The sequence below is a fragment of the Astyanax mexicanus genome, chromosome 12 (assembly GCF_023375975.1).
Source record: "Astyanax mexicanus isolate ESR-SI-001 chromosome 12, AstMex3_surface, whole genome shotgun sequence".
Taxonomy (NCBI): Eukaryota; Metazoa; Chordata; class Actinopteri; order Characiformes; family Acestrorhamphidae; genus Astyanax; species Astyanax mexicanus.
Genome location: NC_064419.1, coordinates 50,678,534 through 50,691,784, shown reverse-complemented (window position 1 = coordinate 50,691,784; position 13,251 = coordinate 50,678,534). Strand labels below are relative to the sequence as shown.

General features: G+C 42.3%; 2 protein-coding genes across 3 annotated transcripts in view; both read right to left on the bottom strand.

Annotated features, from left to right (window-relative positions):
• Positions 1-987: 987 nt before the first annotated feature.
• elovl7a (ELOVL fatty acid elongase 7a) lies at positions 988-11,646 on the bottom strand. The gene is made up of 8 exons (XM_022662627.2): positions 11,200-11,646; positions 6,710-6,792; positions 5,867-6,057; positions 4,865-4,945; positions 3,720-3,776; positions 3,539-3,644; positions 2,670-2,806; positions 988-1,528 (listed from the first exon to the last, which is right to left on the bottom strand). Exons 1-8 carry the CDS (start codon positions 11,334-11,336, stop codon positions 1,298-1,300), a joined length of 1,023 nt encoding a protein of 340 aa, XP_022518348.2. The 5' UTR covers positions 11,337-11,646; the 3' UTR covers positions 988-1,297.
• Positions 11,647-11,737: 91 nt separating this feature from the next.
• ercc8 (excision repair cross-complementation group 8) overlaps positions 11,738-13,251 on the bottom strand; it is a 19,225-nt gene continuing 17,711 nt past the window's right edge. For both annotated transcript variants that reach the window (XM_022662628.2, XM_022662629.2), the window contains one exon: positions 11,738-12,477. In XM_022662628.2, coding sequence (XP_022518349.2) covers positions 12,415-12,477 — 63 coding nt within the window. In that variant the 3' untranslated portion in view covers positions 11,738-12,414. The remainder of the gene's footprint in view (positions 12,478-13,251) is intronic.

Below are 13,251 nucleotides of genomic sequence, written 5' to 3'. Positions count from 1 at the left end.
GTAATGTTCCTGTTCCCTATCACCAGTACAGTGCCGTTAATCTGCATCACACCCGCCAAAATAAGAGTCCTGACCCCGGATTATTGATATTGATTTCCAGGTGAAATTGATCAAACAGAGAATAGCAGCTGATCCAGGATCAATACAGACTTATTCTGTTATTTTAGCTGTAAAATAAATATACAGATCCAGATAAACCACACAGAAGCGGTTCCTCCAGGAACGTTCATACCATCATCTCTTCCTCTCCGCTCTTCTAAACACATCAAATATTTCACCAAATCAGTAACTTCAGTAACACTCCAGTACTGTTACAGTATATTAATTTACAGGATCTATATGGTACAAAAATGCCTCTCTTAGGCTTCGTTCACACAGCAGGTCAAAGTGGCCCAAATCTGAATTTCTCACCATTTCTTTAATATTTCTATTGTCTTTATAAAGTGATTTATATCAAACATTAGACTGAAGCAGTGCTTCACGTGAAGTTCCGGTTTCATCTTTTCCAGCAGCTTTTTAATGGAGTTTAAACAGAAACATCAGTCCAGATTTCCAAATATCTCCCCACTGGACCCCTCACTCACTGCTGTCCTGCATTTCTCTGTTCCTTTAAATACAATTTTCAGGAATTCTGCTCTGGAGTCTCGCTGCTGTTAATTAGATATGTTTACATATATTATATATTATATTATATATTTCAGTTTCATATATAAAGAGTCCCGAACCCACCTGTATCACACTGGGTCACATTCACCTGCTGTTTTAAACACAGTCCTGTATTTAAGGCTCTGTAGGTCAGAGTTCATTCATTCACCTGCTGAATCCTGATAGCGTAGCTGAAAGCATTAGCACCTAAAATATTAAAATCCTTCACTGATATAAACTGCAGGAGTCCGGAGACGCTACAGGTGAGAAGATCCAGCTGGTAGGAGATGCTGAGAACGTCTCCTCCTCAGGTACAGTAAAAATAAACACTGAGCCGACAGGTAAATATAGAGTATTTACAGTACAGTGGATCAAAAAAGAGCTGTAAAATCATCATTATTATTGTACAGAATATTTTTCTAATTACTGGGATTATAACCGGCGCTGACAGGTGAACACGTCCGATAAAGACCCGCCGCCCTGTCCGGACAAACCCAAACCCGGCTCTGAGATGTAATAAATGATGATGTTTCACTCAGTTCTGAGATTTTCCCTCTTCATGTAGAAATATAAATATTATAAGTGTTATAAAGTCAGTACACAGTACTGCAGAACCGCAGCAGAGCCGCAGAGAACCCCACGGTGGGGGGGGTTATTCCAGTTTGCCGTTTTTGAGGCCGTTGTTGTTGTTGTTGTTCTGCAGTTTGGTGATTTTGGGAAGCCTCTTGCCCTTGGTGTAGGCATGGTACCAGAAGTTGAGGAAGAGGAAGAGGAAGACGAGCCCGTAAACAGCGATGATGTAGATGAAGAGCGGGAACGGATACGGACAATCCTTCATGAAGAAATACTGAGCAATGTGGAGATTAACAATCACAAACTGGAGCTAAAATAAACAACATAAAAACACAGAGAGAGAGAAATAAACATCAAGAAGATTCAATCTTTAGAACAATCAGTACAATAAGAAATTAAACCTATCTAAGAAATCTATCTTACAACCTGTATAAGGTGCATCACGATGCTCATCGCTATCTAAACCCCACCAACAGTCTATCTTCACTCCTTCCTCCTGCCTGGTTTAAACATTTCTGGAGTTTTCTGGAGTTTTGCTTGTTTATCTTGGTAACAGAAAACACAGGAGCTCCACTGACTGAATACAACCTAGACAGACGCCAACAGTCAGACGTTCATCGCTATCTCGGTAACACAGGTGCTGTGCCGAGCCGAGCGTACACCCCCACTTATTACACACACATGAACACACAGCAGCACCAAACCCAACTTTTACACCAACAATAAACAGAATAGTAAATAAAATAACATTGCTGTTCCCGTAAATGAGCTGCTGGAGCTCCTTCACAGCGTCAACCAGCAGCTCAGTTTCCTCTGCTGAGAAGAGTTTGTTGGACACGTCCAGGTAGCTGCACCGTTACAATAGCAATCCACCAAAGTCAGAGCTCACCTGCTCTACTCTTAAAGAGAATGATGAACAAGGGACGCGCTGATTTCATGTTACGCCCAAAATTACCCACCCCCAATATTAATTAAGAGAATTAGTACTTGTCTTTTGTGCGTTTCGAGCCGAACAAGGTGTACTTTTCCGGTCAGTATGATAGAAAAGACACACTGACACATCCTAAATTAGGCTGCAGGGTGCATGGCTTGCCTACAGATCACTAAAACAGGACTCCAAATGTATAAAAAATATACAGAGATATGTAGCCTAAAATATTTCAGTCTGTACAGAGGGGATGTAAAATGCTGCTAGCTAACGTTTCAGAAGAACATCCTGCCTGATGGGTAAAAATGACTGTGACTGAATTTCACCTGATTCTGCCTCCTGAGAGTAAAAATGTTTATTAGATTAAACAGCTGATTAGGAGTCCTGCTGCTTCTGTGAAAGGATGATTCTGATTGGATCTGCCAGTGAGTCTGGCCAGCCTATAAGTGCTCACTGTTGTCCCACCCCTCCCCCCACAGGAAGATTCTGATTGGTTTTGCCTGTGTGTGTTGAGTTTATATACCAGCTGTATGGAGGTGAGGTGCTTCTTCCACCACAGGTACTTCTGATAGGCCGGACCCAGCGCCGACAGACCATAATAAGTGTACATGATGACGTGAACGATACAGTTCAGCAGAGCGTGAAACGTCCCCAGACCACCTGAAATACAAACAGCAGTACTGCTCACTATTACATACCATTCCCTAACACAACCGACCTGCTGACATCACAGTGCTGACATCACAGCTCTGACATCACAGCTCTGACATCACAGCGCTGACATCATAGCTCTGACATCACAGCTCTGACTTCACGGCTCTGACATCACAGCACTGACATCACAGCACTGTGATGGTGAACAGTGATGGTGAACAGTGGTGGTGAACAGTGGTGGAGAACAGTGGTGAACAGTGGTGGAGAACAGTGGTGAACAGTGGTGGAGAACAGTGGTGAACAGTGGTGGTGAACAGTGGTGGTGAACAGTGGTGGAGAACAGTGGTGAACAGTGGTGGTGAACAGTGGTGAACAGTGGTGGAGAACAGTGGTGAACAGTGGTGGTGAACAGTGGTGGTGAACAGTGGTGAACAGTGGTGGAGAACAGTGGTGAACAGTGGTGGAGAACAGTGGTGAACAGTGGTGGTGAACAGTGGTGGTGAACAGTGGTGGAGAACAGTGGTGAACAGTGGTGGAGAACAGTGGTGAACAGTGGTGGTGAACAGTGGTGGTGAACAGTGGTGAACAGTGGTGGAGAACAGTGGTGAACAATGGTGGAGAACAGTGGTGAACGGTGGTGGTGAACAGTGGTGGTGAACAGTGGTGGTGAACAGTGGTGGAGAACAGTGGTGAACAGTGATGGTGAACAGTGGTGGAGAACAGTGGTGAACAGCGTACCTGGAGCAAACCTGACTCCGAACCACCAGGTGAAGGGCATGATGGAGTGATGGTAGACGTGCAGGAAGCTGATCTGGTTATTCTTCTTCCTCAGAACAAAAAACACCTGAGAGACAAAACCGACCAATCAGCTGCAGCGATTCACAGCAGTGTATCTGAGAGTGGTGAACAGGTTCCTCACCGTATCCAGCAGCTCGATAAACTTAGAGAAGTAGTACAGCCAGCAGGTGTTCGCCATCTAGCCAATCAGAACACAATACAGGTATTACATCATCACAACGACGTTTATTAATAAACAATAATAAAGATAATCAACAAAACAAAACATCCAAACCTGATCAATATCTAACCTGCAGATACCCATCACTCCACATTCCACACATTACACAAAGACAGTATTGATTATCTCACACACACACACACTCACACACACCACACAAACACACACACACACACACTACACACACACTACACACACACAACACAAACACACATAACCCACACACTCACTACATACACACTACACACACACACACACACACTACACACACACACACTCACACACACCACACAAACACACACACACACACACTACACACACACTACACACACACAACACAAACACACATAACCCACACACTCACTACATACACACTACACACACACACACACACACTACACACACACACACTCACACACACCACACAAACACACACACACACACACTACACACACACTACACACACACACATACACTACACACACACTCAATACACAACACACTACACACTGACACACACTACACACTGACACACCCACTACACACTACATACACACTACACACACACACACACACACTACACACACACTACACACACACACACATACACTACACACACACTCACTACATACACACTACACACACACACACACTACACACACACTACACACACACACACACACACTACACACACACTACACACACACACACATACACTACACACACACTCACTACATACACACTACACACACACACACACTACACACACACTACACACACACACACACACACACACACATACACTACACACACACTCACTACACACACACTACACACACACACACACTACACACACACTACACACACACTACACACACACACACATACACTACACACACACTCAATACACAACACACTACACACTGACACACACTACACACTGACACACCCACTACACACTACATACACTCACACACACTACACACTACAGACTACACACTCAACACCCCCCTGCAGCAGGCTGGGTAACATTCCTCCACACTTACCCTCATGGCCTGAGGAGAACGAGAGTAATCCACCAGATCACACCCGAACGAGTAACCCGTCCCCCAACCGGACATCACAAACTGTACGCACACACACACATACACACATACATACACACACACAACCAGATGATGATGGTCATATAAAATGTAAATATATACACATTTGAGTGATCTATCAGATTATGAAGGAACACATAATGAATCATGTAGTAACTTAAAAACAGTGTTAAACAAACTAAAATACTCTGTGAAGTATTTAGATACTCTTATCTGGGGAGCTGTTTGTTAACTTGTGGTTTCTGAGGCTGGAAACTCTGATAAACTCATCCTGTACAACAGAGGAAACTCTCGCTCTTCCTGCTCTTTCCTGGGGCGGTCCCAATGAGTGCCAGTTCCATCAGTATAATGTACTTCAGGATACTTTCAAAGTTCTTAAAATTCTTCTGTTTGGATTGACTGACCTTCATTTTTTCATAGTTTTTTTTCCTTTTTCCTTTATTTAGTAGATCTTGTTTCTTCTCATAATCTGGATTCGAACATTACTCAAATATTCACTATTCACTGTATACCTGTAACTCTACCTCTTCACTACTTTACTTTAACTGATGCTCTCAAACACTTTATTAAGAGACAAGAAATTCAAGTAATTAACTCTTGATGAGTTCAGCACAGCTGTTAACTGAAAGCCTGAATTCCAGGTGACTCTACCTCATAAAACTGACTGAGAAAATCCAGCAGAGATGTTCAAAACTGATCAACTAAACAAGAATCTAAAATATAAAACATATTCTGGTTTGTTGTACCAGACAACGTCACGTTTAGACACACCTTAAATTATAATGTTCTCTATTAGAACCTAATACTAAACTCATCCAAACTATGAAGCATATTACATATTAAATTATTCATTAACAATAACACTTCTTGTGATGTGATAGTTGTGAATGCTCACAGTGTGATGAACACTGGTGAATCTGATCAGTCCTCCTGGACTCTCACCTCGTAGCTCATGTAGACGGACAGCGCCACCACGCTGAAGTTATAGAGGATCAGAACTCTCTTCAGATCAAACGGCTTCCTGTTCTCCATCAGCCTCGGACCCAAAACCATCACGAACACGATATACAGGGAGATTATTATGGTCTGGGGCAGCGGAGACGACATCAGCAGCCAGTCTTTAGTCCGGGGGTCTGCAGCCGCACAGAATATATTACCTATATTACTATACATTATATTACACACTGAGCAATATACTACTGATCTATAAGTGTGTAACTAACCGTGCAGCTGGATTTAAGGCGTGTCAGTGTGTCTTTGCTATCATAATGATGGGAAAAGTACACCTTGCGTGTCTCAAAAGTCATGTACTAATTATCCTAATTAATGATGGATGTGGTTAATTTTGGGCGTAACGTGAAATAAACCAATCAGAGTGTCTCTTGCTCATCATTCTCTTTAAGAGTAGATCAGGTGAGCTCTGACTTTGGTGGATTGCTATTGTAACGGTGCAGCTACCTGGACGTGTTCAACAAACTCTTCTCAGCAGAGGAAACTGAGCTGCTGGTTGACGCTGTGAAGGAGCTCCAGCAGCTCATTTACGGGAACAGCAATGTTATTTTATTTACTATTCTGTTTATTGTTGATGTAAAAGTTGGGTTTGTGCTGCTGTGTGTTCATGTGTGTGTAATAAGTGGGGGTGTACGCTCGGCTCGGCACGGCGCCTGTGTTACCGAGATAGCAATGAACGTCTGACTGTTGGCGTCTGTCTAGGTTGTATTCAGTCAGTGGAGCTCCTGTGTTTTCTGTTACCAAGATAAACAAGATAAAACTCCAGAAATGTACCTGCTCTCTTCATCCATTTATCATACAGCTGCGCCGCGGTGGAGGTCAGCTCAACAAACGCCATCACTACCCAAATATACAGCCTGCAATCACACACACACACACACACACACGCTTTATAATTATTTTGTGATTTATCTACATGCATTTAGGTTTTTAATGAGAACAAAAAACTGTAATCATCTTTATTCTATTTTATTACTGAACTAAACAAATAAAAAATACAGAAATAATTATTGCTTTGCTTTCTGCTTGATTAGACTGTTCAAGATTTAATGAATCAGATTAAACTCTATAATAACTCTCTATAACTCTCTATAACTCTATAATAACCAGAATATTTCTATTAAAGTTTGAGATTTTATTCTCGATTTTTTCAGATCTTATTATTCTCAGACCCCCTGACCCAGTTTATATGATCTGTACTGATCACTGATCAAAGCTTTACTAAATAAATGTGAATTTTATCTCAGTGTTTTTAATCCAGACTCTAAGAGGGTGAGTGGGGTCTGAGTTCACGCTTTGCATAAACGAACTGCTGCTCATTGTTTTCCAACACTGAACCCATTGTTCCTCCTGAAGCTCAGTGAGGAGAACAGAACGCCGAGGATCTGAGATTCATAAACAATACAACTTTTATATTCCATCAGCCAGCTGTTCCCTCCCTACCGCACTGTACCGTATCCCCACTGTACCGTATCCCCACTGTACCGTATCCCCACTGTACCGTATCCCCACTGTACCGTATCTCACTGTACCGTATCCCCACTGTACCGTATCCCCACTGTACCGTATCCCCACTGTACCGTATCCCCACTGTACCGTATCCCCACTGTACCGTATCCCCACTGTACCGTATCTCACTGTACCGTATCCCCACTGTACCGTATCTCACTGTACCGTATCTCACTGTACCGTATCTCACTGTACCGTATCCCCACTGTACCGTATCCCCACTGTACCGTATCCCCACTGTACCGTATCCCCACTGTACCGTATCTCACTGTACCGTATCCCCACTGTACCGTATCCCCACTGTACCGTATCTCACTGTACCGTATCCCCACTGTACCGTATCTCACTGTACCGTATCTCACTGTACCGTATCTCACTGTACCGTATCCCCACTGTACCGTATCTCACTGTACCGTATCCCCACTGTACCGTATCCCCACTGTACCGTATCTCACTGTACCGTATCCCCACTGTACCGTATCTCACTGTACCGTATCCCCACTGTACCGTATCCCCACTGTACCGTATCTCACTGTACCGTATGTACCGTATCCCCACTGTACCGTATCTCACTATACCGTATCCCCACTGTACCGTATCCCCACTGTACCGTATCCCCACTGTACCGTATCTCACTGTACCGTATCTCACTGTACCGTATCCCCACTGTACCGTATCCCCACTGTACCGTATCTCACTGTACCGTATCCCCACTGTACCGTATCTCACTGTACCGTATCCCCACTGTACCGTATCTCACTGTACCGTATCCCCACTGTACCGTATCTCACTGTACCGTATCCCCACTGTACCGTATCCCCACTGTACCGTATCTCACTGTACCGTATCCCCACTGTACCGTATCTCACTGTACCGTATCTCACTGTACCGTATCTCACTGTACCGTATCCCCACTGTACCGTATCCCCACTGTACCGTATCCCCACTGTACCGTATCTCACTGTACCATATCCCCACTGTACCGTATCCCCACTGTACCGTATCCCCACTGTACCGTATCTCACTGTACCGTATCCCCACTGTACCGTATCTCACTGTACCATATCCCCACTGTACCGTATCCCCACTGTACCGTATCTCACTGTACCGTATCCCCACTGTACCGTATCCCCACTGTACCGTATCTCACTGTACCGTATCCCCACTGTACCGTATCCCCACTGTACCGTATCTCACTGTACCGTATCTCACTGTACCGTATCTCACTGTACCGTATCCCCACTGTACCGTATCCCCACTGTACCGTATCCCCACTGTACCGTATCTCACTGTACCGTATCCCCACTGTACCGTATCCCCACTGTACCGTATCTCACTATACCGTATCCCCACTGTACCGTATCCCCACTGTACCGTATCCCCACTGTACCGTATCCCCACTGTACCGTATCTCACTGTACCGTATGTACCGTATCTCACTGTACCGTATCTCACTGTACCGTATCTCCACTGTACCGTATCCCCACTGTACCGTATCCCCACTGTACCGTATCTCACTGTACCGTATGTACCGTATCTCACTGTACCGTATCTCACTGTACCGTATCCCCACTGTACCGTATCCCCACTGTACCGTATCCCCACTGTACCGTATCTCACTGTACCGTATCCCCACTGTACCGTATCCCCACTGTACCGTATCTCACTGTACCGTATCTCACTGTACCGTATCTCCACTGTACCGTATCTCACTGTACCTTATCCCCACTGTACCGTATCCCCACTGTACCGTATCTCACTGTACCGTATCTCACTGTACCGTATCCCCACTGTACCGTATCCCCACTGTACCGTATCTCACTGTACGAGTTTGTAAACCTGGATCTACACGTGTTAGGGAAGCTAATAAACAGGAAGTAAAGGTAGGGTTATAGTACGGCTACTGTTGGCTGTTTTGGCTGCCGGTTGAATCTGTGGTTGGAGCGTTTCCTGCCTGGTTATAATAATTAGTCTGATTCTCCAGAGTGAGAGAACAAGCCAAGACACGTCAGATAAACTCCCACGAGTCCCACAGGTCCTAAAAAGCATCTATAGATGTACACAGACAAGATATATATATTCCTCCAGAAGATTTGGAACAGTGATCCTGCTTCCATAATTTCAAACTAAAAACATTTGGGTTTAAAATTTAAATATAAAAATGAAACAAAAGATCAACATCTTAACGTTTATTTCCAGGTATTTTACATCTGCATTCTTCTCTTGTTTTGCTTTTTCAGGGGTTTAACTGCAGCCTCTTTCAGAAAGTGTTTGTTTTGGGGGTTAAACCCTTCAGTCTCCTCACCTTCCACTACTGGCCCCTGAGAAAAGGGGATTTTTGGAAATGTGTTTTGGGTGGTTATCTTACTTTCTTTACACATCAGTGAAGATCAATTAACCCTTCCCAGAACACTTACAGTTTTAGGGTTTTTCTTTACAGAACTTACAATAGTTTTCCTGTATCTATCTGTTTAAGAGCTGGTATTTAGTACACCAGTGACGACTTTCTTCTTCAGGACATTCCAAACGATTATATTGGATATTTTCAGTATTTGTGCTCTAATGGTTCTGATTGATTGATCTTCTCTCAGCTTCCCAGCTGCTTGTTTTTCACCCATAAACTCACATATCTCTGTTTTCATGTTACTGGTTTCTCCTCTAACTATAAAAGCTCAGTCTAAACAGAAAAAACTCAAATCTGAAACTGAGAGTTCAGACATTCAGCTATGTTTATTAATAGTTTGAATTATTAATGTATCAGGACACACCTGGGCAATGAACACACCTGAGAGTCACATGATCCAATACTTTTACTCATATGAAAAATGGGCGGGTTCAGACAAAAGGTTCTTCTTCTGAACTGTGTATCAGATCCACATTTAAATACCTGGAAATAAAAACTGAAATATTGTTTTTTTTGTCTCATATTCATCGTTTAATATCAAACCTAAATGTTTTCTCTCTACAGCAGAAATAAAGAGATCAGCTCATTATTCTCAGTTACAGCTCTCACTGATCTGAGACCCCAGGTCTATAACGATAATCATATTATCAATTCATCAAACAATATGAGAACATGACCACAATCATTTTTGCTGATCTTGATATCACAGTTTATATTTTTATTGGCAAGGGGAGCCTGTAAAGGTAAACAAGCTTGTATGCTGAGTGTGTTTATAACAGTGGATTTATCTGTATTTTATTATAATTTATTTATTATATCTATTCTTGATTATTAAAGTATGCTACTCTTTAAATGGGTGTAACTGCATTATTATTCTGCATTATTATTATTCTGCATGTCATACAGGGGCATCACACTGTCTTTAAATATCAGTTATATTCTTTACCTTTTATTGTAATTATTTCGTGTTATTCGTGTTATTGTTATTTCAAACTAAATCAGTTAATGTGACGGTCCTAAAGACAAATACTGTCTTTTTTATTTTATGTTTAAGTGTTTTAATCCAGAAAAATAAAAATATAACAAACAGTAAAACTGCTTTAAATAATCCAGCACCACCCAAACTCCACATTTACACTGCAGACTTGTTTTAACATTTTCCTAAAAATACAGATCAAACTATTCATTTTAAAACTAATAAAAATTCTCTTAAAAATCCTTACAGTTCTCAGACTAGCAGTTAAAGCTCTCACAAACACATCCATAACACATTCACTGATCCTGAATCCCGAAACACATCTGATATTTACATTATTTTAAATAATAAAACTGTAATTAATGCAGTTCCTACCTGATCTCCTCTCTCTGCTCCCAGTTCTCCCACTGAGCTGCTCCTCCTCCCACTGCACTGTTAAACACAGTGGGCGGAGTCTCCAGAGAGTTCTCTGATTGTGATTGGTCAAGAGTCGTGCATGCACTTTTGTTCATTATTTAATTAATTTATGAAAATAAACTGCAGGATTTTTCTCTCTGCATGTGCACATGAGATTAGTTTTAATAATGTAAATAAAGATAAAACAAAACATTATTATATTATTAATTTATAAAATAAATAAACACATTAATTCATTATTTTTGTATAGGAAACCACTGGAATTAGAACAGACAGTTTTGTCTAAAATAAGTTTAGTGATTAATTAAATATTAATGCATGTTGTGAATTTATATGGAGTTTAAAACTCACTGATTCATTTTTATTACAGAAAGTTTAATATTTAACTGGATGAATTTCAGCACAATCTGAGTAAAAATCACTGCATTTAAATATCTGTGGTATTTTATTAGTGAAGACCACGCCCACATGTCTCAGTCAAAAGTTTGGACACACCTTTTCTCTCAGTCTTTTACTTTATTTATTTTTTATAGCTCAGCTTTAATGAACAGATCTCAGTTCAGATTCGTGTCACAGGCAAAGTTTATGCAAATGAGGGAGACTCACTCAGTGCAGGTAAACAACACACCTTCACTTACAGCAGCAGAGTCCTGTACATAAAGTCCCTGAGTGGGGTCCTGGGGGAGGAGTCATGTGGGCAGGGCCCTGTGGCAGTGTCCTGTGGGCGGGGTCCTGTGGGAGGAGTCATGTGGGTGGGGCCCTGTGGTTAGCTCCTGTGAGTGAAGTCCTGTGGGCGGGGTCAAGTTGGCAGGGTCCTGTGGGAGGAGTCATGTGGGCGGGGTCATGTTGGCGGGTCCTGTGGGAGGAGTCATGTGGGCGTGGTCGTGTGGGCGGGGTCATGTGGGCGAGTCCTGTGGGAGGGGTCATGTGGGCGGGGTCATGTGGGCGGGGTCATGTTGGCGAGTCCTTTGTGTGTTTTTGAGCAGGAGTGTCCAAACTTTTGAAGCTACAGTAAATTCCCACATTTATACAAAATCAAACTTAAACCAGAAAAATAGATTCTTCAGTTCGATATTCTCGGCATCACCACTGAGATCTGTAGTGAACAGCGTCTGTGAGGAACAGTCAGAGTCCTGTTATCAAACTTCACCATTTAATCTCATTTAATCTCGATTAATCTTCATCACTGCTCCAGGCGTCTTCAAACGCAGGGTTAACAGCAGCACTCGCTCCACCCTGTAAACAGATTAAACACCAGTGTCTTAGTTTACAATAAAACAGAGAGAGAGAGAGAGAGAGAGGATGGTGAGGTGAATAGTGAGGTGCAGCTCTGTTCTGGTTCTGTAAATTAATCTGTAAAGATATCCCATCATCCATCACTGGTTTTCCAGGAACGTCCTGATCACCTGATTAACCTCCAAACCGTCTCAATCTCATCTAATATCCAGAACAGAGGAACCAACAGAGTCTAAACTAGAGACTCAGTTCAGATACAGAACAGATTTACCTAAATAAACTTATTTATTATCCTGTTACTCTGATATAAATATTATATATTAATAGATAAAGATTCACTGCATCAGAAAGATCTGAACTTCAGTACTAGCTGTATTGTGATTTGCCAGTGAGAGTAATAATAAAGACAATTCTGATGTAAAATCACTTAATTTAAAAGTGAAATGAGTGGTGATGAGATCAGACTGAGGGAAGTGACGGTTGGTTACGGTGAGGAATGTAAAGTATGTGTCAGTCTCTGGGTTGTCTGAGTAAAATAACGACATCCTTTGTTTCTCTGAGTTTATCTTATTTAATCTGATCTGATCTGAAGCATTAATACGTAACAGGAGTCTGTGAGGGATGAGGGCTGTAGAAACCAGCTCTACGTAACTCCGCCCCCTCGGCTCTGATACAGGTGAGGAAAGGTTAAGGTGAGGAAAGGTGGAGACAGGTGAGAGCAGCAGACAGGTAACACCACATGTCTCCGTCACGCTACGCATCACACTTTATACT

Bases quoted from the DNA above. Each gene is read 5' to 3' on its own strand.
- elovl7a (XM_022662627.2), bottom strand. From the start codon at position 11,336: ATGAACAAAAGTGCATGCACGACTCTTGACCAATCACAATCAGAGAAC. The intron at 6,058-6,709 runs GTACATTTCTGG...GTGCGGCTGCAG, and splicing joins TAAATGGATGAAGAGAGCAG to ACCCCCGGACTAAAGACTGG. The intron at 2,807-3,538 runs GTACGCTGTTCA...TTTGTATTTCAG, and splicing joins CGGAGTCAGGTTTGCTCCAG to GTGGTCTGGGGACGTTTCAC.